Source organism: Rana temporaria, chromosome 3 (genome assembly GCF_905171775.1).
Source record: "Rana temporaria chromosome 3, aRanTem1.1, whole genome shotgun sequence".
NCBI classification, from domain to species: Eukaryota; Metazoa; Chordata; class Amphibia; order Anura; family Ranidae; genus Rana; species Rana temporaria.
Window position 1 is genome coordinate 252,228,979 of NC_053491.1, and position 25,808 is coordinate 252,254,786.

General features: G+C 43.4%; 1 protein-coding gene across 1 annotated transcript in view; it reads right to left on the reverse strand.

Annotated features, from left to right (window-relative positions):
* STK32A (serine/threonine kinase 32A) overlaps window positions 1-25,808 on the reverse strand; it is a 287,637-nt gene that overhangs the window by 134,936 nt on the left and 126,893 nt on the right. The window contains exon 5 of the mRNA XM_040344565.1: window positions 1,724-1,897. Within this exon, the coding sequence (XP_040200499.1) occupies window positions 1,724-1,897 (174 nt within the window). The remainder of the gene's footprint in view (window positions 1-1,723; window positions 1,898-25,808) is intronic.

Below are 25,808 nucleotides of genomic sequence, written 5' to 3' on the forward strand. Positions count from 1 at the left end.
GTTATCCCACCGAGTCTACCCCGGTATTAGTGAGTGGAGTAAGATTCCATGGCAAAGGAAAAATATAGAGTCGGGAACTCTTGCAGAATCTTTCTACTGGAGTGATAGTTTGTAAGTCATCTTCCTAGCATCCATCTAGCACTAAATTATGAGTTTTGGGAAGGCTGACTGTTTATTCTGGCCACACATACTATTCCAAAAAAACAAACTGACAGACATCAAGAAATTTTACTTTTTCCTGTTGATATGGATAAAATGATACACAAAAGATTTTGTTCCATTTTCTAAAGTGAAAAATAAACTTTAAGAAAAAAATACTGATAGCAGAGTGTTAGACACCTTTCAAACTGGTGGCAGGAGTGGCGTCGGCAGTAAAGCGCCGCTATTTTTAGCGGCGCTTTACCGCCAATTTCGCTGTGCTATTCAGCCGCTAGCGGGGCGGTTTTACCCCCGCTAGTGGCTGAAAAAGGGTTAAAAAATATAGTATTGATTTCAATGGGTAGGAGCGGTGGAAGAGCGGTATACACCCCGCTCCTTCACCGCTCCAAAGATGCGGCTAGCAGGACTTTTTTTTACCGTCCTGCTAGTGCACCGCTCCAGTGTGAAAGCCCTCGGGGCTTTCACACTGGAGACACAGCAGTGGCTGTTTCAGGTCAGTTTGCAGGCACTATTTTTAGCGCAATAGCGCCTACAAAACAACCCAGTGTGAAAGGGGTCTTAGGGTAGGGGTGTCCAACCAGTGGCCCAAGACGACTATGAATGTGGCCCAACACAAAATCTTAAACTTATTTAAAAATTTTGATTTTTTTTTTTTGGAATTGTTTGTAAAAAAGCTTTACCACATGTGGCAGTGTCTCTTTACTGTACTTTTCTACGTTTTATCTTCCGGGGAAAAAAATATCCTACTCTTCACAATCACGCCTTATTTATGTCATCAGTTTTTGGCAGCACCTACATTTGTGAGCACCTATTTTCAAGGATGAAGCACACAAAGGGCAAAATTAGAACCAAAATATCTGATGAGCACCTTGAGAATTCATTGAGAATTGTTTTATTTTTTTATTTTTTAGATAGGATCATTATCTATATCAATTATCTTTAACTTGTGATCTGCCCGACTTTTTCTGCTCATCAGCTACCTTATTGTTAGGGTATTTTATTTGTGGACAAAGCCAATTCCTCTTCTTCTAATGTGGCCCAGGAAGGTCAAAAGTGGGACATCCCTGTGACAAGCCTCGTACACACGACCGAGGAACTCGACGGGCGAAACACATCGTTTTGCTCGTCGAGTTCCTTGTTAGGCTGTCGAGGATCTCGGCAAGCCAAATTTCCCCATTCCCGTAGAGGAAAAAGAAGACATGCTCTCTTTTTGGCTCGACAAGATCCTCGACAGTTTCCTCGTCGAAAAGTGTACACACGACCGGTTTCCTCGGCAAAAAAAAAACAAAAAACAGCAAGTTTCTTGCTGGTTTTTGCCGAGAAACTCGGTCGTGTGTACGAGGCTTTAGGGTTTTCCATCACAGTGACAATGATGCTACAGGCATACTAATTTTTCTTTTACTTTTCCCTCCTTGACATTGCACTGAATTAGTGTATATTTACAAAAACAAATCAGTCTGGCCAATCTAAAAGTTTTCCTGCTGCAATATACTATGGGATTTAAATCCTAATTACAGGCTAAGCAGAGAGGCATAATGCGCACACTTTAGAGATATGAACTCACCGGTGAATGATATTCTTGCTCTGCAAATAGTCAAGTGCCAAGGCCAGTTCACAGATGAAGAGCTTTACAGATGCCTCAGAGAAACGTATATTTTGCTGCAGATGGTATCTAAGGTCACCACCAAGGAGAAGATCTACAACCATAAACATGTCCTCCTCATCTTGAAAGGAATACCTGGGGTATACATAATATATAAGAATTAGATCTGAATAAGGAAGACAGTGTTAAACTTTACATTAATGCTTGTATTTTTAATAAGATACAGTATATTGGAGAGTATTATATTGTAATAATTTTTTCCATGTTAATGTTCTAATAAATACAAAAGCATAGAGCATGGAGCTGTTTTCGTTAGAGCAAGGCAAATTTGGAGGTAACTTTGCCATAATGAGCAAATATACCATGCATATTTCCACGTTAAAGCAATCGCTCCCACTGGATCTTGCGCCCTAATTTATCCTTTAGCACACTTATGCCCTGTACACACGATAGGTTAGTCTGATGAAAACGGTCTGATGGATTTTCCATCAGTTATCCGATGAAGCTGACTGATGAATAGTCGTGCCTACACACCATCAGTTAAAAAAACGATTGTGTCAGAACGCGGTGACGTAAAACACAATGACGTGCTGAGAAAAAGGAAGGTCAATGCTTCCAAGCATGCGTCCACTTGATTCTGAGCATGCATGGATTTTTAACCGATGGACGTACCCACAGACGATCGTTTTTTTCTATCGGTTTTTTATCCGTCAGATAATTTTAAAACAAGTTCCTATTTTTTTAACCTATGGATAAATAACCGATGGGGCCCACACACGATCGGTTTGGTCTGATGAAAACGGTCCATCACACCGTTTTCATCAGACTAACCTATCGTGTGTACGCAGCATCAGAGGTCTATTGATAAATGTTTTCACACAAGACATTCTGATAGTCCCATACCAAGTTAAAATGTGATGCACAAGATTTATACAGTAAAAAAAACATATTTACCTCCCCTACGCGAGACAAATCCTCATTCGTTGTATCTCATACTCTCCCCCTCCCAGACACTTCAGATCACAGTGGGAGGGACTCAGCAGGCCTGTCAGAACAGGACAGGCAAAGCAAGCAACTGCTTGGGGCCCCGAGCTGGCCAGGGGCCCCCAGCAGCCGCTTGCTATAATTGCTGCAGCCTGTAGCGTGATGCCCCCTAAAATATCCCTCACATCGCTGCTACCATTTATGTTACGCCGCTGCAAGTTTTACAGGCAAGTGCTTTATTCACAAAGAACTTGCCTGTAAAGTTGCGGCGGCGTAGCGTAAATCACCCCTCCTTAATGACAGGCTATTTTTTGCAAAAAGTCACTGCATTATTATAACAAATGCATCCGACATGGCACCCAAACAAAATTGACGTCCATTTTTTCCCACAAATGGAGATTTCTTTTGGTGGTATTTGATCACCTCTGCGGTTTTTATTTTTTGTGCTATAAACAAACAAAAAAAAAACGTAATTTTTTTTTTTTTTTTACTTTCTGCTATAAAACATTTCTTCGTCAATTTAGGCCAATATGTGTTCTTCTACATATTTTTGGTAAAAAATCCCAATAAGCGTATATTGATTGGTTTGAGGGAGGGGGAGGGGGGAGTAAGAAGGACACGGGGGGATTAAGAAGGACACGGGGGGAGGGGAGAAAGAAAGACACAGGGAGGGGGGAGGGGGGAGGGGAGTAAGAAACAGTAGGCTTTGCATGCAGGGAGGGTTGGGGGGCCTCCATGTCCAATTTGCTTGGGGCCCCCAAATTCCTTCAAACGGCCCTGGGACTCAGTAACAGTGCTGTCAATCCAGAAAGCAGTGGGAAGGACTAGGAGTGGCAAGGTGCTGATTGGCAAGCTACATGCTTCTGAATTATCAATGACAATGCTGATAGCCACACTCCCTGCAATGTCTTCCCATTCCACTGTAGTAAATGTAGGGACAGCCCTGGGGTTGATCTTTGCACATGATTGGATGACTGAAGTGAACACAGCTTTACAGTATTTACTAAGATAAGCATAAATCACTTTTCAAAGTCAAAATTCCATACTATTTGAGCAAAAACACCCCTCTGAATACTAAAATTATTTAATTAAACTGTTTTCTCTACTAAGTAAACTGTTAATCTATTAAAACAGCAGAGGTAAATTTATGAAAGTTAAGCAAAGAAAAAAGAATGTCAAATTTGTCTACATGTGTTGTTTTCTTGCTAGTTATCTGCTGTGCTGTTTCCCAGCAATTTGTATTCTTAGCATAACCAAACCACTACATTACTGAAATGTTAAAATAATTGAGGCGGAATCAGCGTGTAAATCCATGTAATATCTAGTAAAACAAAGATTCTTCTACAAGAACGAGCAATAACACTGTTTTCTCTTCCAATATGAACTTTATTAACTTTTAATCATCTGTATATCCCCAAAAAACAATGAATGTTTTATATATTTTCAATAGTTATCTCCATTACTATTCATAAACATCCCACATTAGATGCAATACTAATAAAACATTATTGTCCATCTCTTCATAAAGATTTCCATGCACAATGTTCAAGTCCACTAACTTTACTTACAGAACTGCTTTTTTGGAACTGAATTTCAATTTGCCTATCAAACTTTGTTATAAATGTTTGATGAATGCAGGGAAATAATAAAAACAATAATTATGATGGCAAATATTGATGGCCTAGAGTTGTTATTATGTATAACTAATTTAAAATTCACGATAAGTCCTCCTATATGTAGCACTCTCTACCTTAGGTAGGTGCTAAGTGTAAGGGTTTTTGTGTAAGATGCCAGCGCAGGTAAATTTAAGCAGGTTTATGCTGTGAGCTTTTGTTTTGATCTGGGGGCAGGGGAGTAGTTTAGTATAGCAGTAGGTGACTGACATGGACTTCAGCTCTTGGGCGCCTCCTCTGTTTCCAGGAAGAAGGTTCTGAAAAAGGGGCAGGACAGAGAGCTGGAATGACATGGGGTGCATGTGAGGAGCTCTGACCAATCCCAACTAGGATTGGCAGGGGGCAGGCCTCCTACATATACCCATAGTTAGCCTGCTGGGGGAGGAGTTGTCAGCTGGGTAAACTGGATGATGGAGTGTTAGACTGTCGTGTCTGAGGGAACCCCTTTCTGAGGGGTGTACCTCAGGCGGTGAGCTCCGGAGCTGGGAGGGAGCCTTTTGTTACACGGTCATGAAGAGGTGTCCTGGAACAGGAGCTGGAGGAGACACGTCTGGAGTAAAGTCATTCAGGAAGGATCCAGGGCAGATGTCGTGAGTGGAAAACACAGTGAAATGTGTGGATGTTGTAACACATAGCAACATCGCTACATACATGAAAAAATACAAGCAAAACTCACTGATAAAGTACAGAAGTTCCAGACAGGCTGGCAGCCATGGATGTCCCGCTACCTTCCTGCAGGATTTGATCCAGACCTTCTGACCCTTTAACAGAGCAAACAGATCGATCCACTCTATATATCATTTTTTCCTTTTTTTCTTCTCTTCCCCCTCCCCCCACCACAAATTGTTGTCATTGCCATTATCTGCTTTCTCCCACCTTTCATTTTGACGGTCACACTCATTAGTTTATTCCAGTCACCTAAAAACAATCATGTAATACTGGTACATCTCTGACCATACTGTGTTTATGACACTATTATGTATGTGCCAAAAAATCCAATAAACAGATTGAATGAGAAAAATTCACCACAAACGGCATGATTTTATAAACGCTAAAGTTTAGTTAAGGCAAAAAAAAAAAATCGTTACAGCTTTATCGCATCACTTAACTGTAATGAAGTATGTCCCACACTGTGCAGGCAGCTGGATCCCGGAAAAATCTTCACTGTAGGGATGCCCTATCCTCTTCATGGCTCTAAACCTTCTGCATTGCAATGGTTATTAGCTTTGGGTCTTCAGGCAGAACTCCAGTACAGATGAACTTTCAGGGAACCACCCCCTCCTCTTCTATTGAGATAAGTTATTTTATTAATTACATTACTTGTAACATGATATGTGAATGGGGGAAGAGTCTGATGAGTCACAGGATTCTCTCCCCATTCAGAGATTGTGGTGCAAGCAGTGAAATCAATGAAAGAACATTTCCCAATAGAGGGGTACAGAGGAGGGGCAGGTCCCCGTCAGACAATCTTTACTGCTGTTCTGCCCAGAACTCAATCTATAACCATTGCAGTATCAAAAGTTCAAAACAAGGAAGTGGGAAGGCATCCCTGTAATAAAGATTTCTCCAGGGTCCAGGTGTCTGCACAATATGGGACATTCTTCATTATAGGTAATGAGACTAAAACTGTAGGGAATCTTTTTAAAATTAGGTAGGAATTGAGAAATGGGGAGAGATAGAAATGTGATTTTGTACCCATTTGAAATTACAAATTTGACGTAGAGGTTTGAGACATCTTAGATCCATACTGCCACAAATGCAAACAGACTTTACCCCACTCCTCCGAGTGGGGTCATCCTTTCATTGTTAACAGATCAGGCTTGGTGGACTCAGTAGTCCAGGGCTGACATAAAATGACTTGTTTTACACAATGGAGTTTATTTAATAAAGGCACATAGGCTGTTTGCTGTCTATCTGCTTGCTTTTGATTTGATGGAGGCAGCTTGGGAAATAAGAATCAGAGTAGGGTCATCCTTTCATTGTTAACAGGACAGGTTTGTTGGACTTAGTAGTCCAGGGCTTGCAACAGAAGGAAGTGTTAAGCCTTGGATTTCCATAGATGTCTATGAAGAAGAGTGAAACTACCGCTTTCACTTGGTAGAAGTTCTGTAGTAGCCATGAGAGTAATGCCGCGTACACTCGATCATTTTTCGGCATGAAAAAGACGTTTTTAAAAAAGTCATTTAAAATGATCATGTGTGGGCTTCACATTGTTATTCGGCTTCTGAAAAACGACAATTTTTTTTTCGAACATGCTGCATTTTTTAACGTTGTTTTAAAAAATTACGTTTTTCGGGATGTAAAAAATGATCGTGTGTGGGCAAAAACGACGTTTTAAACCTGCGCATGCTCAGAAGCAAGTTATGAGACGGGAGCGCTCGTTCTGGTAAAACTACCGTTCATAATGGAGTAAGCACATTTATCACGCTGTAACAGACAGAAAAGCGCAAATCGTCTTTTACTAACACGGAATCAGCTAAAGCAGCCCAAAGGTGAATAGAACTTCCCCTTTAGAGTGCCGTCGTACGTGTTGTACGTCACCGCTGTTTGTTCATCATTTTTTTAAAAACGATGGTGTGTGGGCAACATCGTTTTTAATGATGAAGTTGGAAAAACGTCGTTTTTGGACATGCTGAAAAACAACGTTTTTTTTTCATGCCGAAAAATGATTGTGTGTACGCGGCATAAGACTTCTTATTATGGAGCAGGAGTACCTTTCCCACAGTAACGTTCTTGCTTTATCAACGGATTTCCCAAATAGGTGGATACCTTTAAAAAGCATACACAGCAGACACTTCCTAAAGATAGGTTTATAGTCTATGCAAGTCACAATGAAATGTTGTGCAGAAGCTTTTTTCATAATTGCTGCAACATCAGTTGCGGCATTATGCACTGTTCCTTTGCTTGCAATAGGGTGCGACTTTTCATGCGATTTGGTACTTTCAAATCACATGACAAGTCACACCGGGGTGAACAGGGGCAGTGACGGCTGGTGGCATCAAACAACCAATATGCATTCGCTATCGTCACACAACTAGGTGGGCTTTGGGCCCAGAGCCCACCCTTTTTTGAAGCCTATTAAAGCCTCCGGCTCTAATTACATGCTTCAAATGACCACCCCTGCCATTGAAATCCATGTGTCCGGTGTCCCTGTATGTAGATCAGGGGGTTGGACGCATGGATAGGGGGGCGGCGCCCACGTGCCCCTAATGCATGGGCCGCCACTGGCTAAGGGACATTATGGAAAATTCTTTTGAGCATCAACACAAAACAATGAGGCTGAGGGCATGTGTCACAGCCGGTTCCCACACTTGCAATGCCAACGCTGCAGAGAGGAGGGGGAGAGAAGCAAGGCTTTGGATGGCCGCATCGCTGGCCTGTGGGACAGGTGAGTGTCTGTCTAATAAAAGTCAGCAGCTACACTTTTTGTAGGTGCTGCCTTTTAAATGGGTGGAACTCCGCTGTCAATGTGATGCCGCGTACACACGATCGTAAATTCCGTCAAGAAAAGTCCAATGTGAGCTTTTGGTCGGAAATTCCGACCGTGTGTAGGCTCGGAATTTTTCTGTCTAAATTTCCGCCAATAAAAAAATTGAGAGCTGCTTCTCAAATTTTCCGACGGGAAAATTTCTTGTCGGAAATTCCGATCATCCGTATGCAATTCTGACGGAGAAAAATCCTACGCATTCTCGGAATCAAGTTGACGCATGCTCGGAAGCAATGAACTTAATTTTTCTCGGCTTGTCGTAGTGACGGTCAGAATTTGGTGTGACCGTGTGTATGCAAGAAAAGTTTGAGCCAAAATTCTGACGAAAAAAATCCACGGTTTTCTTGTCAGAATTTCCAATGAGACGTGATTCAACTCTTAGACAACATTATATCTGTCATAGACTTATAGGCTTCAGTAACTCTAGGGCGAGATCTATTGCCAACGTTTCACCCTCATATATCATAAATTTAAATGTTCTTAAGTAATCTCTACAATGTAAAATAAATGTAAGCTCATCGCAATGATTTCAGCCAAGGGTTGTCTTTCATGTGCAGAGATTTTGCTGGTATACTGTTCAATAGTAATAAAAAGCTGGTAAGTTGTTTAACCATGTCTTGGATGGAACAAGCCTTATGAGCCGGTTCACACTGGGGCGACTCGTCAGGCAACACAGCCGCCTGACAAGTCGCGTCCCATTGTAGTCAAAAGAACCGTTCTTTTAGGAGCGACGCAAGTCGCTCCGACTTAGAAAAAGGTTCTTGTACGACTTAGGGGGAGACTCGGGGCGATTTGCATTGACTTCTATACAGAAGTTATTTTGCAAGTCGCCTTGGAAGTCGTCTTCAGGTCGCTTGGCCGAGTCGCCCCCGAAGTCGCGCCGCCCCTGTGTGAACCGGCTCTAAATGTATATAAACCTCAAAACAAAAATATAATATATTGCAGCTTACAAATCATTAAATGTAATGGCTGCATTCGTTTTCTTTTTTTCTCCCTTTTATTTTACCTGGTAATCCTGAAATCCTCCGTTACTCTATCCGGACGCTTTGTGCATACACTAATTTCTCCATAAAATCTATGTTAGGAACTATGGTTGTCACACAGACAAGACTTCAGACAAGTCTTATTTTGTTCATTTCCATTTACATGATGGATTGATGGGATTAGTTGTTTACAAATAAAGAAAAACATATTTCTGTATTTCTGGCAAGATCAACAGGTATTTTCTGTACTTCATGAAAAGGATTTTAGTGTAAACAAATAAAAATAATGCAGCCAGCACACCTAAGGCTGCATTCAAAAAATAAAAGCTCACAACTCCAATCGCTATCTGCGATCCACCAACCAAAATCTGCTTCAGATACCGAAAGCCAATTACAAGTCCAAAGGAGAAAGAAGGTTCGCGGTCCAGGGTCCCAGATTATGGAATGCTTTACCAACCAGCATTCGGTTGGAGGAAAACCATTTAGCATTCAGGAGAAAGATCAAAACTCATCTCTTTTGATATCAAAGGAGACAGGAACAACAAGCGCCCAGAGGCGATTTAGTTTGCATGTGCCGCGCTATATAAGTTATTCATTCATTCATTTATTCATTCATTCATTCACACCTGAACGTGGCGTATTGTACAGCAATTTGCCGTGACAAATTGCGGCATTTGGTCCCGCGATTTGCCGTGACAAAATGTGTCGTTTTTTAAGCCTAACATACACCGGAGGGGTGATTAACATTGTCGGCTATGCCGAACGCCGAAAGCCGCCTGAAAAAAAGGGTCCGGGACTTGTTTTGAGCTTCAGACGTACAGCGTTTTGGCATTTGGCGTGGAGATGTGAACCATCTCCATAGCCGACAATGTTAAATCACCCCTCCAGCGTATTGCAGGCTGCAATAGCGTCGGGCTTCAGGCGTTAAAACGCCTAGGTGTGAATGGAGCCTAAAGACTGGTAAGCTGCAATATACTTAAAGGGTCACTAAAGGAAAAAAACATTTTTGGCTAAAATGAATGTCTGCAAGGTAGACAGACAGAATAGTGTAATGATTCTGTTAAAAACGAGTAAATACCTATTAAATTCCTGTTCTCTCATTCACTTCCTGGTTTGCATCGTTTGTTCATGTAAGAACTACATTTCCCAGTATGAATTGCGGCACGCCCAGTAATTCACACCTCCTTGAAGTCTCTAACACGTAGAGAGCGTCCTGCCACACAGATGTAGTTCCCAGGAGGGGGTGAGCACGTTACTCACCACCGCAGTAAAGCCTCCCTTCACGGTGGTCCGTAAAATCAGACAAGCAGGAAGTGAACAGAACAGAGAAGAAATAGAGTAACTTCTGAGCAAAAACGAACAATGAGGAAGTGAAAAGAGGAATGTCTGCAGGTAAAGGATGCTTATTATGAAAAACAATGTTTTTCCTTTACAACCCCTTTAACTTTTGGTTTTAGATTTTAACACATTTTAAGTGTATAACATAGCTTTACAATATGTAGTTATGGCCTAAGAATGCAATGTCACGGGGCGTGGCTTGGCGCGCGGCGAGAATGGTCGCACATTGAAGGAGCTCCTCAGCACGCTCAGCCTCTGGCAGCTTTTCACCCGACCACCAGCTTTCAGATGCCGGGCAAAAAACTCCACACCACCCCACACACGCGCCCACGACGCGGCTCTGTGTCCTATTCGGCCAAGAACATAGAAGAGCTCTTTAAACCGAGGGCGACGAGCCGCAGCGCTATGCCTGGGCCTAAGATGGCGCCTAGTCGCCTCGAGGAGGAATACAGCGACGACTCCCAATCGGCCTCGGAGTGCTCGACCAAAAACAGGCCCGGAACAGACCGTCCCCTCACAGCCGCAGATATGTCTGTCATCGCGGCAGACATTAAAGCAGCATTTTCAGCGGCCATAACGGACCTTAAGACCAGCATGCTCGTGCTGAACGAAAAGATGGCCGCCACGGAGACGGCGGGGAAACGCAGAGATAGAGCTATCCAGAAAATCGAAAAGACTTCAACGATCCATGCCCACCACTTCATAGACATGAACCGCCACCTGGAGGACCTCGATAATAGAGGTAGGAGGTGTAATATACGGGTGAGGGGGATACCAGAGTCGGTGGACTCGGCCCAAATTGTTACTACTCTGCGCAGCGTCTTCAATACCCTCCTAGAACGGCAAGAAGATACTGAGATCACCTTTGTAAGGGCACACAGGGCCCTTAGGCCTAGGGGCCCCGATACTGCCCCGCCGAGGGATGTAATATGTTGCCTGGAGAGCTTTGGGCTCAAGGAGGACATTATGCGCAAGGCCCGGAGGAATGACCACCTCGTTTTCAATGGAGCCAACATCCTGCTCTTCCAGGACCTGTCCCCCATTACGCTGAGAAATAGGAGGGCGCTGAGGCCTCTTCTGGACAAACTGAGGGATAAGGACATCAGGTACACTTGGCGCTTCCCTTTTGCCCTGAATGTGACCCTCAACGGCCATCAACATACTCTTAGAGTACCTGCGGACCTACCCGAGTTTTGTGAAGCCTTGGGCCTGGGCCCGACTGCCTTGCCGGATTGGTACTCGGAGTTCCTGCACCCCCTCCCGGACCGTAGCCCTCCTGAATCACCGCAATCCACTCCGGACAAGAGGCTCACAAAAAAGGCTAAACATAGCCGAGGAGGAGGTTCAAAAGCTGGCACTCCAAATCGCCACGCCGAGGCCCTGAGAGGATTTGGGGGTGAGTGACTTTATTTCTTAAGCCCCGTGAGTACTGAGTGAGCCCATTCCCTCAACCCCTTCCCCTGTCTCTCAAACACCGCTGACACTCCCTTTTAAAGTACAGGCTGCCGCACTCAAGAACAGCGGATCATGATCCGATATCTGCTTGCAGATATAATCCACCCTGCCTATTGCCGTAAGCCTACTCACGGACCACTTACAGCCTCATGACTGCAAAACTTGGCTGGAGAACTTTTTCACCACCAGCTTAACCCCTGCCCTGGACGTGGCTCATTGTTCCTACTTAGGAACGTAGCTTCCTACGGCCTCGATGAGTGGCACACGGCAGAGGCAGCCCGAGGAACATTTTGCTAATCGCCACCTGATGACCTAGCGCCTATTCTTTCCTTTTGGGAAAAAGAAAGATCCTCTCCAAAGGACCGACATGCTGGCAGGGTCAAGTATACTAGCATATAGACTGTTCATTTAATAATGCACCTCGATATTTGCTTTGGGGGTGGGAGACTTATGGGGGGGGATATATAGCTCATAGCACATAACATACTGCTTATGGTATACAATTTAGAGTTTGCTGTTTACTTGCATGTGCTCACTCTGAATGGGCCCTTTACTTTAATTTCATTGCCTTGATCTCATTAGCTATCCGCGGTACATTATTATTACTATTTTTATTTTTTATTTTTGTTCTTTGTTATTTGTTCTTACCCTGGTCGGGTGCAAAACCTTATTTTAGCCTACTCTCATCATCCAGCCAGTAGGGCTGAGCGTGTACTTTACCCTGTTGGTTTTACTACACTTTGTGTTACTAATTTACACTAAACAGAGGTAGTGAGGGGTTGTGGCCTAGTTGCCGCCGCCTCCCTTATACCCCACAGGCACTCCGTGTCCTTTAAGACATCGAGTGCACCACTTTGTGTAGGTGAGGCTCCCCGGTGGGGGCAACCATTTTTGCCCTCGGGGGGAGATCCACCTCCTGTATTCCTATTGCTCCATTCTCTTTCTCGTTCTCCTCTCCTCTTCTCTTTTCCGCTAACCCTCTTACCCTCTCCCTCCCTATCTGATTCCCCAACCCCCTCCCCACCCCTACCAACACCCTCTGGACTTAGTGCTAACGCCTGTTTGTCTCCCCTCATCTTGTTGCTCACTGCGGTCACGTTGCTGAATAACTACTTTTGTTGTGTCCTCACAGGGCGAGTCCCAGGCCCCCGCCACCTACCTCGTTTGAACTCTCCACAATGGCTTACTCCTCATTGGGTAACACCCCCCTGGTGATCTCCCACAACGTGAGGGGTCTCAACATACCCGAGCGCCGCACCTCCCTATTAAGGGAACTCAAAAAAAGTAGGCCCCATTTTGCTTTTTTGCAAGAAACCCACTTCAAGACACATCACACCCCCAAGCTCTCCAGTGCATATTTCCCTAAGGCATTCCACGCAACTAACAATGACTCCAGGTCAAGGGGGGTGACAATCTTGGTGAGTAAGGAGGTTCCATTTGAGGTCTTAGAACAGCTGATTGACCCAGGGGGCAGATTCCTCTTTATAAGAGGAACGTATGGGGAGACTCCATTAACCCTTGCAAATGTATACTTCCCTAACAAGGCACATAAGTCATTCTGTCAGACTGTGGTTCGCGAGCTTCGTGGCTTCGCCAAGGGTTGTATAATACTGGGGGGTGACTTCAACATACCACTGAACCCCCTAGCAGACACCTCCAACGGGAAGACATGTATTTCTTATAGAATACTTAAAGCCATTAAACTGCTACTCCAATCCCTACAACTAACGGATACGTGGCGCTTCCTCCACCCGGACGGTAGGGACTTTACGCACTTCTCCACTCCACACTCTAGGTATGCGAGACTAGATTATATACTCGTGTCTCAGCGAGACCTTGGGAGGGTGACGGAGGCCCACATAGGCATCCAGTCCTTTTCGGACCATGCGCCCACAGCCCTTTCCATGGATCTAGCGAACCCCACACGAAAGCAACCATCTTGGAGGCTCAATGCCTCTCTCTTGACAGACCCTTCGACACTACCTACCCTGACTGACAACTTGACAGAGTTCTTCAGACTCAATGCGACCCCAGATTCGGACCCACTCTCTGTATGGGAGGCCCATAAATGTTCCATGAGGGGAATTCTAATGAGACTGGGCTCACGTCGGAAACGGGAAAGGGAGGCTGTAATCCAAAAGCTAACCAACCAAATTAACGCTTTAGAAACGTTACATAAACAATCCCTCTCCACTGACTCCGCAACACGGTTACTTGAAGCGCGGCGAGAACTGCAACATTTGCTGGACTCCACGGCTAAGCGCATGCTATTCTTTAAGAAAAAACTGTATTACGAATCCGGAAATAAAGCAGGCAGGTTCCTGGCAAGGGCCTTACGCGAGATCTCGTCAGCTAACCACATCAAAAAAATCAGAAGAACAGATGGGGGCTTTGACGTGACTACAGACGCGATCGCAGATCACTTTCACAGCTTTTATTCCAAGCTCTATTCCCTCCCCCCACAACACAGACAACAACACATGACTGGAGACAGGACACAGATCATTCATGATTACATCACAAACAGTGGCCTCCCTGTCCTTTCAAACACTGACATGTCCCTACTTGAGGAGCCAATCACGACCCTGGAAATCACTCAGGCCATCAAACAGCTGAAATCAGGGAAAAGCCCAGGTCCGGATGGATACTCGGCTATATACTTTAAGACCTTTTCCAGTCAACTCACTGGACCACTTAGAGACGCCTTGAACTCGCTGTCCTCACATAGACAAGTCACCCCAGATTTTTTATCCGCACACATTACGGTTATCCCAAAGTCAGGCAAGGACCCCACAGACTGTGCAAATTATCGCCCCATCTCCTTACTGAATTTGGACGTAAAATTATTTGCGAAAATCCTGGCCACAAGATTGAGACCTCTCCTACCAGGGCTGATAGGAATGGAACAGGTGGGCTTCATGCCTGGTCGAGAGGCCAAAGACAATGTCACCAAAGCACTTTTGCTCATACAGGCAGCGAGAGATCGGAACATCGAGGGCCTTCTCCTGTCCACCGACGCGGAGAAGGCCTTCGATCGGGTGGCCTGGGATTTTATGATGGCGGTGTGCGCAAGGGTGGGTTTGGGGCCACACATGCTGTCGTGGATAGCGGCACTGTACCAAGACCCGTCGGCACAATTGCGAATTAACGGCACTCTCTCAAAAAAAGTTCGGATAAAGGACGGCACAAGACAGGGCTGTCCGCTATCACCCTTATTGTTCATTCTGTCTCTCGAACCCTTTATTAGGACAGTAAAACTTAATGCTGCGGTGACAGGATTCAGGATAGGGGAGAGCGAGTTCAAGTTAGCGGCGTACGCCGATGACCTCCTTTTTTTCTTAACAGGCCCACACATTGCGCTTCCCAATCTACTGAAAGAATTTTCCCATTATGGCTATGTGTCAAACCTGAAAATTAATTATACAAAATCTGAGGCACTAAACATTTCATTGCCGGATAGACTGTTAGAGATGACCAAAGCCCACTCCTCATTTCGTTGGGACCCAGGGGCCCTTAAATACTTGGGGACATGGCTTACACCTCGACTTTCAGACATTTTTGAAAGAAACTTCCCACCCCTCCTTAAAAACTGTGAACAGGACCTTAATCAGTGTGACAAAGGGAACTTTTCCTGGTTTGGTCGGGCCTCCATTATCAAAATGGTTATACTCCCGCGGTTTCTCTATCTAATGCGTACCCTTCCGGTTCAGATTCCTCGCCGATTCTTCACCTCCCTAAATGCACTTATGCTAAGATTTCTATGGAACCATAAGAAGCCCAGAATTAAATTGACCACCTTGATGAAACCTAAAGAACTGGGCGGGCTGGGTCTCCCTGACTTTAAAAACTACCACGCTGCGACACACCTTGCCAGGATCATTGACTGGCACTGTCATGGGCCTACGAAGGACTGGGTGGCTCTGGAAACGGAGCTTTGCCCGATCCCTCTCAGGTTCTCCCCGTGGATCCCAAGAAACGCATGCCCCCGCTCCCTGAGCAGGCACCCCGTAACAGGTGCTACATTAGAAGTTTTCCACACTCTAGCAAGACGGAAGGAGATCTCCACCTCACCTGGCCCCCTCACACCCTTGGTGGACAGCCCCGATTTTGTTCCGGGCATGGGTAATTCGACTCTCAGGAGGGCTCCCGCGAATGCCCCCCTGTTAGCAGGCGAGTGTTTTGTGGGGGACAAAGTCAGAGACTGGTTAGACCTTAAATCAGAGCACAACCTCCCCAATATGAAACTATGGACCTACTTCCAACTTCGCAGCTACTTAAGCAAACTTGGGGACACACGAGACCTCATTAGACCTCTGACTGATCTAGAGACTGTCTGCAGCTCACAATCACCCCTAGACAAGACTACCTCAGTGACATACTACTGGTTACAGCATACTGGAGATGGGGAGGCGACTAGACACAGGGAGAAGTGGGCGGAGGATCTCGGAGTGGAAATCTCAGGGCAACAGTGGAGGCATGCTTGCACCCTCGCACACAAATGCTCAATTAGCACCAAACTCCAAGAAACGAGCTACAAACTCCTAATGCGTTGGTACCATACCCCAGACAGGCTTCATAAATGGAACCCACAGAGACCAGACACATACTGGAGATGCCAGACGGAGAGAGGCACATTACTCCACATTTGGTGGAACTGCCCCTCGATCTCTGACTTCTGGGAAAAGATACATCGCCTAATCAAACAAATTACAGAAACCAAACTAGTCCTAAACGCCGCCTGCAGCTTGCTACATCTGTCCTCCTTCTCGCTGACACGATATAAGAAGTCCCTGACAATGCACCTCTTAAACGCAGCCAAATCCTTAATACCACTACACTGGAACTCTGCAAGGGTCCCGACCGTCTCAGACTGGCTCCACAGAGTCGCCGAGGTATGTGAGATGGAAGATACTCTGGCTCAGGACAGGGGATCGGTCGAGAGCTTCCACGATACCTGGCAACACTGGTTCTTCTTTAGACACTCACGGGACTACGAGATGGCACTGACAGGGTAGTTACCTAGGAAGACCCCCTCAGCAACGTGGCCATATACTGAATAATACTGAATAATAATGAATAGTACTGAGTCTCATTACCCCCCCCCCCCCATCCTCTCCCCCCTCTTCCTGTGTGTCTCCTTCTCTTCATAACTTCATCTAATTCTTAACCTTCTCTATGAATGTTCGGATGTGGCGGTTCCAGCTAAATGTTCCTGTCTACATCTGATCCACAACGGAACTTGTTGATGCAATCGTAGTTGCAACGATATTTGTTGTTAAGTTGCCATTCAATGCATACAATACCGCAATGTTTATTTACTGCCCCGGAATGTATGGCACCCTAGTGGCATTGTTGCTATTGGGGAGCTAAGATGGTTAGAAAACACATTGTTTCTACTCGAATGTAAAATTTGACTTTTGGCAAACCCTTAAGTGTTCTCATCCAGCTGCGTCTGCGATGAAAAGCTCAATGTATGCATGATCTTTTTGTCATTACCTTTAAATCTTTCAATAAAAGACTTTGAATGAAAAAAAAAAGAATGCAATGTCACACTTAGGGCTTGTTGATACCAGGTGCTCGGGGACTTCTGGAAAGCCTTGCCCAGCACAGTCTCAAAGCAAGACAAGTTTCCCTTTAGGACTGTTCACACTACTGTGTGAAGCTGTGTGAATAGAACTGAACAAAATGTTTGCATCCACGGCTGCAGGATGTTATATGGTCCTCTGTGGACATGTGAATGAGGACATAGCTAGCCTGCCAACTACACAAAATTATAATGAAGGAACAACCTTTTATTGGTTTTACATAAAAGAAATTATATTATACATACTGTAACATATTTTACACTTTTCATAAATGTGAAATTTTGAACAGGATTGCTCGTCCCTTTTCTGATTAGTGTCAAACCTTCCTATGATGAAGTTACACATGCTAATAAGGATATAGAGAAAAATTTCATGCATGCCTATTCTAATTCTCTGATGCCTATTGTAGAAAGAGGCAGTCAGAGACCAAAAGGAGAGGTGAAAACCTTGGGATTGATTTACTAAAACTGGAGAGTGAAAAATCTGGTGCAGCTGTGCATGGTAGCCAATCAGCTTTTAACTTCAGCTTGTTCAATTAAAGCGGAGGGCTGTCGATTTTTTTTTAAGTCAGCAGCTACAAATACTGCAGCTGCTGAATTTTAAAAGAAGGACACTTACCTGTCTAGTGTGCCTGTGTGTCGCCACCCGAAGCTGATCTATCGTCTGGCTCTCGGGTGCTGCGGCCGCCATCTTCGGTAAGGGAATCAGGAAGTGAAGCCTTGTGGCTTCACTTCCTGATTCGCTACTGCGCATGTGCGAGTCGCGCTACATGATCCGAATGGTCCCTGCTTTCTTCTGTGACCTGTGTGTCTCCCAGAAGACAGAGGGGGAGACGGAAAGTAGCAGATAATGTGGCTATCTATGCCCAGAAGTGGGAGCAAATATCTGTTTTAAACAGGTATCTGCTCCCCCTCCCTCCTGAAAGGTGGCAAATGTGACACCGGAGGGGGAGGGTTATGAAAAGTGGAAGTTCCATTTTTGGGTGGAACTTCGCTTTAAAGCAGAAGTAAACTCATAGATTTAACAGTGTGAAAAAACTGTTACATTTGTTGTGCTCTCAACCAAACTGTCAAACCATCCAATGGCTGATGCAGTATCATGGCAGTTGAGGATTAAACAGAGGTCAAGATGGCAGCTTCATTGGCTAAAAATTATAGGAGGGTTTACTTTCACTTTAGGCTTTGGCAAAAATAAAAATGGAAGCTGATTGGTTTCTATGCAGAGCTGCACCCGATTCTGCACTCTCCACCCCTTGTCTTAAGCTACCTAAGAATGCTCTACCTTTTTGGGTAATTAACCCCCTTAGCGGTAAACCCGAACGTGACTCGGGGTGGGTTTTCCATGTTAGGATCGGTATCCCCGAGTCACGCTCGGGGTGGACGTGCAGAGTGTGCAGCGGCGCGGCTTACCTGCTCGCTGAATCCACAGGCAAGTTACTTACCTTGTCCCTGGATCCAGCGATGCATCCCCGCTGTGTGAGCGAGCGGGTCCTCCTCGCTCGATTCACAGTGTCCCCGTGTGCCGCCGATCTCCGTTCCCTGCGACGTTACGACGCACGGGGGCGGAGAACGACGCCAAATTCAAAAAAGTAAACAAACACTATACATACAGTATACTGTAATCTTATAGATTACAGTACTGTATGTAAAAAATACACACCCCCCTTGTCCCTAGTGGTCTGTCCAGTGCCCTACATGTTCTTTTATATAATAAAAACTTTTCTTTCTGCCTGAAAACTGTAGATTGTCCAAAAGTGTCCCTTTATGTCAAAAATGTCAAAAATGAAAACAGCGATAATAAATTATAATCACTTGCAGAATTGTGCGATAGCGATTTGTGGGGAAATACGTCATAAAAAAATAGAAGTAATGACAGCGACAATTCTGCAACTGAGCAAATTTCAGTGATTTTGAGTTGATAACATTATTGAATAATTTTTATTATAATTATATTATTATTTGTTATAATTATTTATAATTATTTATTATATTATAATTTATAATTTTGTTTTAAAAAAAAAATCATACCCGGGATGCCTACAAGACTCTTGTTTGGTCAGATTTAAGTGAGTTATTCCTAAAAATTACAGGCCTACAGTATAAAACGCCAAATTTCCTTGCAAAATAATTGTACCGCTTTTGTTACGTAATTCCAGACAGAATCATACCGCCAGGGAGGTTAACACTGTTCCATATGGAGAAAACTGACTTGGTTGTAGGAAAAAACGTATTCCCACTTTATGACTTTGGGATATAGTCAGTAACTATAGCTCATGCCCATAGGACAAACATACACATTGGAAAACTCAGATCATGCTTATTTGCTATCTTGCTTATATGTTGGTGCTACCCAACCCACTTAACAGTTTCATAACCCAAATACCAGTTTAATGTTTAATGTATGCCTTTGTTTATAGATTAATGTATTCACCTTTTCCCACCAACATATTGTTTTTCAGCATATCTAAAATAAAGTATGCCGACTTCATTTCACCTGTCTAGCAAGTTCTTTTGATTCGTATCATTATGAACAAGTGTGTAAGGGCTTGTACATATTAATCTCAGAGTTAAGAAGGAATCAAAGTCCTTTGAATAATACTATTCAGTAGCAAGAAAGACCCAAGCCAGACCATAACATTGAATGATTAGGATGTAAATCTTGATCTTTCCCTGTATTCACTGCAGCATTTAATTTTCTCAACACCACTGCCAGTTCTTCCATCTTCTTATTGAAAATCAAGAGGCACAAGGAAACTGAAACTCTCTCAGAGGATTTCATGGTGGCATGGAGCCAGACTGATCTGAGAGCTGCAAGTATTTCTCACTTATACATAAAACAATACCTAGGCACCTTCAGATTGTTGGTTTTATCATATCCCAGCAGATTGTCACAGCAATTGATGCTATTTCTATGAGTATAATAAGGATGTCCCATGGGATTCTAGCACATTATCACTTCCTGTAAAATTTCAATATATATTTATGAATGTAATTTACATGAATTTGGATGCCGATTTACCTTGAAAAGAAGGTTAGAGAAGCACTGTGTAAGCCAGCTTAACTAGCAAAGGATGCAGTGTATATTGGAGAAACTGGATTAATCATAGGTAGGGATGAGCCGAACACCCCCAATTCGGTTCGCAGCAGAACATGCGAACAGGCAAAAATTTGTTCAAACGTGCAAACACCGTTAAAGTCTATGGGACACGAACGTGAAAATATTAAAGGTTAAACAAAAAAACAAAATAATTGAGCGCACTCCCAAAGTGTACCTATATGTGATACATACTGGGGGGGAGGGGGGGAGGGGAGAAGGAGAAGAGGAGTGGATAGTGAACTGACCAGAGTCCAGATAAATAGTTAATGGATATGCATTAGTCCGTGTCAAATGTCCATAACACTATAATAGTAAAAATGAAGCTTTGCTAGATGGCAGCCAGCTGACAGATGAAGCAATCTGTAGAACAACAAAAAAGACACAAAGCGGCGCCTTCTAAGCGTAGCAGGTGAGGAATTTATTTTAAAATGGCAAAAGATGTATAAAAAACCTACTCACAAACCGAGTGTTAGGTTAAGCGTGGAAACATAAGAGCTGTCATCCGCGGGAGTCCCGGTGGTGGCAGTAGTCACTCGTGCTGGAAATAGCTGTGTCCTTGCCACAGGCGGCAGCGGCAGTGGGGACCGAACGCTCTCGGAACCAAAGAGAAGGGGGCTGGTTTCCACAGTGTGCTGCGTGTCTGACGTCACTTCCGGGCGCGGGAGGATGCGCGCGTTCAAAACATTTGTGTTTCTTCATCAGGCATAGGTATTCCCGAGTCTGGCTCGAGGGGGAAGTTCAGCACCAATAGCGGTAACCCCGAGCCAGACTCGGGATTGCATCGCAGGATACAGGCAGGGAGTTACTTACCTTGTCCCTGGATCCTGCGATATCTCCCCACTGTGTGATCGAGCTGTTTCCTCGCTCGATTCACACAGTGCCGAGTGCCGCCGAGCTCCGTTCCCTGCGACGTTACGACGCACAGGGGCGGAAATCGGTGCCAAATTCAAAAAAGTTAAAACACAATACACATACAGTATACTGTAATCTTACAGATTACAGTACTGTATAAAATAAATACACACCCCTTGTGTCCCTAGTGGTCTGCCCAGTGTCCTGCATGCACTTTTATATAATAAAAACTGTTCTTTTTGCCTGGAAACTGTATATTGTCCATAGCAACCAAAAAGTGTCCCTTTATGTCAAAAGTGGTTTTAGAGCAGCTAGAAAACAGAGATAATAAATTAGAATAACTTGCAGAATTGAGTGATAGCGATTTGTGGGGAAATCCGTCATCAAACACTAAATCTAATGACAGCGACAATTCTGCAACTGAGCAAATTTCTGTGTTTTTGATTTGATTACATTATTGAATCATTATTATTATGATTATATTATTATTTTTTATAATTATTTATAGTTATTTATTATATTATAATTTATGATTTTGTGTTTCGAACTTTATCATACCCGGCATGTCTGCTAGACTCTTGTTTGGACAAAATTAAGTGAGTTATTCCTAAAAATTACAGGCCTACAATATAAAATGCCAAATTTCCATGCAAAATAATGGTACCGCTTAAAGCACCCAAAATCTGAAAGAATCAGACCGCCAGGGAGGTTAATATGCAAGTTATTGTCATAAAAAGTGTTTGGGGCCCCAGGGGACATGCATGAATGCAAAAAAAGTTTTAAAAACTAACGTTTTTCAGGAGCAGTGATTTTAATAATGCTTAAAGTGAAACAATAAAAGTGAAATATTAAATTTCGTACCTGGGGGTGTCTATAGTATGCCTGTAAAGTGGCACATTTTACCCATGTTTAGAACAGACTCTGCAAAAAATGACAAAAAGTCATTTAAAACATTACTCGTGGCTATAATGAATTGTCGGATCCCGGCAATACAGATAAAAGTAATTGAAAAAAAACAGCATGGGTTCCCCCCAGTCCATTAGCAGGCCCTTTGGGTCTGGTATGAATATTAAGGAGAACCCTGCACCAATTATTTTTTTAAATGGCGTAGAGGTCCCCCTCAAAAGAGGAACCCTGTGCCAAAATTTTAAAAATAAATGGTATGGGGTTCCCCCCTAAAAATCAATACCAGACCCTTATCCGAGCACGCAACCTGGCAGGCCCCAGGAAAAGAGGGGTGGTGAGAGAGCGCCCCCCCCCTCCTGAATCGTACCAGGCCACAAGCCCTCAACATGGGGAGGATGTCACCATGCTGATGGGGACAAGGGCCTCATCCCCACAACCCTTACTCGGTGGTTGTGGGGGTCTGCGGGCGGGGGGCTAATTGGAAAATGGAAGCCCCCTTTAACAAAGGGGACCCCTATGTGAATTGGTAACGGAGTAAATTGTACCCCTACCATTTCACAAAAAAAGTGTCAAAAATGTTAAAAATCACAGTAGACAGCTTGGGACAAGTCCTTTATTAAAAAGAAAAAAAATGTAACAGTCTTACTGCTATTGCTGCAGCTTCTGCTCCGACATACTAACTGCATAATCATATGTGTATGGAGTGAATGGTTGCTGCAAACTGTTGCAGCTGAACAATACTACTAACAGTCAGGCATTGCTGTTGCTTGGAATTCTGTTTGATCTACCAAGTATACCACCAGACTTACTAAACACAATGATTCCTGCTCCAAAGCTGGCTTTCTAATACATAAGCGTAAGAAGGAATCCATTTCTATACTATATTGCTATGTGCACTGTGGCTGTATTTGAGGGCTTTCCCCATTAATCATTCTTAAAGGGTAAGTTCACCTTTACAGAAAAATCTGTAAGGTGAACTTACACAGGTCCCCCTCCTCACCCCCCCCCCTGGTTCCGCTGACCCGGACTGCGGCAATCTCCAGTTCTAAGCCCCGGTATAGCTGCGCCAAGAATCTTAGAAATCCTCTGAACTAAATGTCCCAAATGTCCCTCGTCAGGAGGGACGTTTTGGAGCATTCTAATTGGTCAGCGCCATCACATGGGTGGCGCCGACCAATCAGCAGCCACATAGCCCATCCTGCCAGCTATGGAGAAGGTGTGCAAGGGTTTCTAAGCCCTGAACTCCTGGGGCAGATTTTTCTGTAAAGGTGAACTTACACTTTAAGTTTACATCCATTCTAATAATCTGTTGCGAGTTAATGACATTTTTGTTGCTGGGGGTGCCAAAAATCTGACTTGTATCTTAGTGCAGACTTCTGTGAAAATCAGTGAGCCAATCACACAAGCAGGTAGCCATTTTGCATTGCATTTTAAAGAAAATGCCAGCACTGCAAATTTAAAAGGAAATTTTTAATAACATTTAATTACAATATGACAAAATGCAAAATGGCTTGAGTCACAATTGTATACGCTATATTATTATTATTTTTTATATATGTTATTTTTTTTCAATGAAAGTGGAGTTACCCTTTATGCTATGCATTATATATTGGGGATCTGGATGCAAGTTTAGCAAAGTTTCTTTGCTATGGGCAAGATGCTTACATTGTAGCTCACATTGGACACACAATAAAGAAAGTTCCAGTTTGAAAGTTTGAAACCGACACTGCTGTGTAAACTAACAGTGTATAAAACCCCACATTTGAGGATGTCTAGTTTAAGACAGATAGATAGATATATCTGTAGACTAAAATGTTTTGACATTGAGGTTGATGTGGGTGTCAAGGTCTTATAGCTAGTTTCAGAGTTCTACTTCTGAAAACGCTTAACAAAAAAATGAAACAATATATATATGTATAAAAAAACTAAACCATAATCCATAAAACCCAGCTGTTTTTTTTTACTATTTTTTCAAAATACCATTTAAATTTGGAAGGCTTAATGGAAGTCTTTGGAGGGTGTCCCACAATTTAATTATTGTCTGGGCTTAGGAACATTTCACAATAAACTTGCCACTTTAGCTTCATAGGGATGCCAAGTGTCATCCTATTACAGTATATCACAGCTTTTAACGAGAGCCTGGAAGCTGAAGTCATTCTGTCCATTTATACATTTCAATTTCAAACACATCGGTACGCTGGTATAATTTCTCATTTTTGCAATTCCATTTTCAGAATGTCTACTTTTTTAAACCAGAGAGCTAATTGTTTTCAAAGCTTGCAGCTTAGTATACATAAATAAAAAAGTAAACACAACATTTCTAAATATTCTTTAATTTACCACTTGTTAATAAAATATTCTTTGAAAAAAAGATCAATTTGAATACAAGCTTAAAACGTGCCCATGCCTGAATGCTCACTTTTTTTTTTTTAAGCTTAGCTTCTTCTTGTGGTTATTATTATTATTATTATTATTATTATTATTATTATTATTATTATTATACAAGACATATATAGCCCCAACAGTTTGCGCAGCACTTTACAATAAAAAAGGGAGGCGATACAGTTATAATACAATAAAATACAAGAGGATTAAGAGGGCCCTGCTCAGAAGAGCTTACAATCTAATAGGGCGGGACAGGTGGTACAAAAAGGTTGTAACTGTTGGAAATGAGCTGATGGAAGTGGTAAAAGCCTGGAGTGTCTTTAGGACAGGAAGTGAGAAGTTGGGGGATTATAAGCGGGATGATAGATAAGGGGAGTTGCATTGAGGTTCTAGGTGTATTGTGCCAAGGCATGGAGATGAATATTCTCCAGGTCTTGACTGAAGCTATGACTGTAGGAGGGAGGTATTTGGAGTGGAGATTTCGGAGGGAGGCTGCATAGCCAAAGTTTTACGTTCCTTTTAGGGATGGTTTTTCATTATAGTTTGCACCAAAGTGATTGGGCTGCCGGGAGAAACAATTCTTTGAGTTAGGCGAGGGTGGTAGAGGAATAGTAGTCTAAGACGTCTACTAGACCTGACCCACCTACTGATCTGTGTTTAATTAGCCAAGACCGGGCGACTCTGGGTCTTTTGCCTTGCCAGATAAATTTGCCTAACAGGGATTTTAGAGAATTTAGGTTGGAGCATGGGATAAAGATGGGAAGAGAGCAGAACATTTATAGGAGTTGAGGGAGAATAATCATTTTATACGCTGCTAACCTGCCTGCCCAAGAGAATTTAAGATTGGTGATTTGTGCGAGTCAGTGTACTTCTGTTTAAAAGGTATGACATTAACTTTAAACAGATTGTTTGTGTTTTTAGTCAAGGTGATGCCTAAGTATATTAGGCCCGACTCTGACCACTGGAAAGGCAATTGAAGGGCAAGAAGGCTTTTTGTGACACTATATATACCTAGGTAATTTCCCCAATGATCTGCACTTCTTTAGAATCTGGTCTTTAGTCAAGTAAATGTGCACTCTTATGAGTATGTCCCTAGGGACCGCGTCCAGAAGGAACGGAGGCTTGGGGATACGGTGGATGCCGTCAATGGATAGGTCAATGGGTTAGGAAGGAGGGCGCATATTGTGTTAGTTCCGAGGGTTGCACATTTTCAGGGATGCCCATTAACTTTAGGTTAATGCGTCCGGAGCGATCCTCCAAATCCGCCATTTTCAGCCATTGCCTTTCCCCAATGCTATCTTC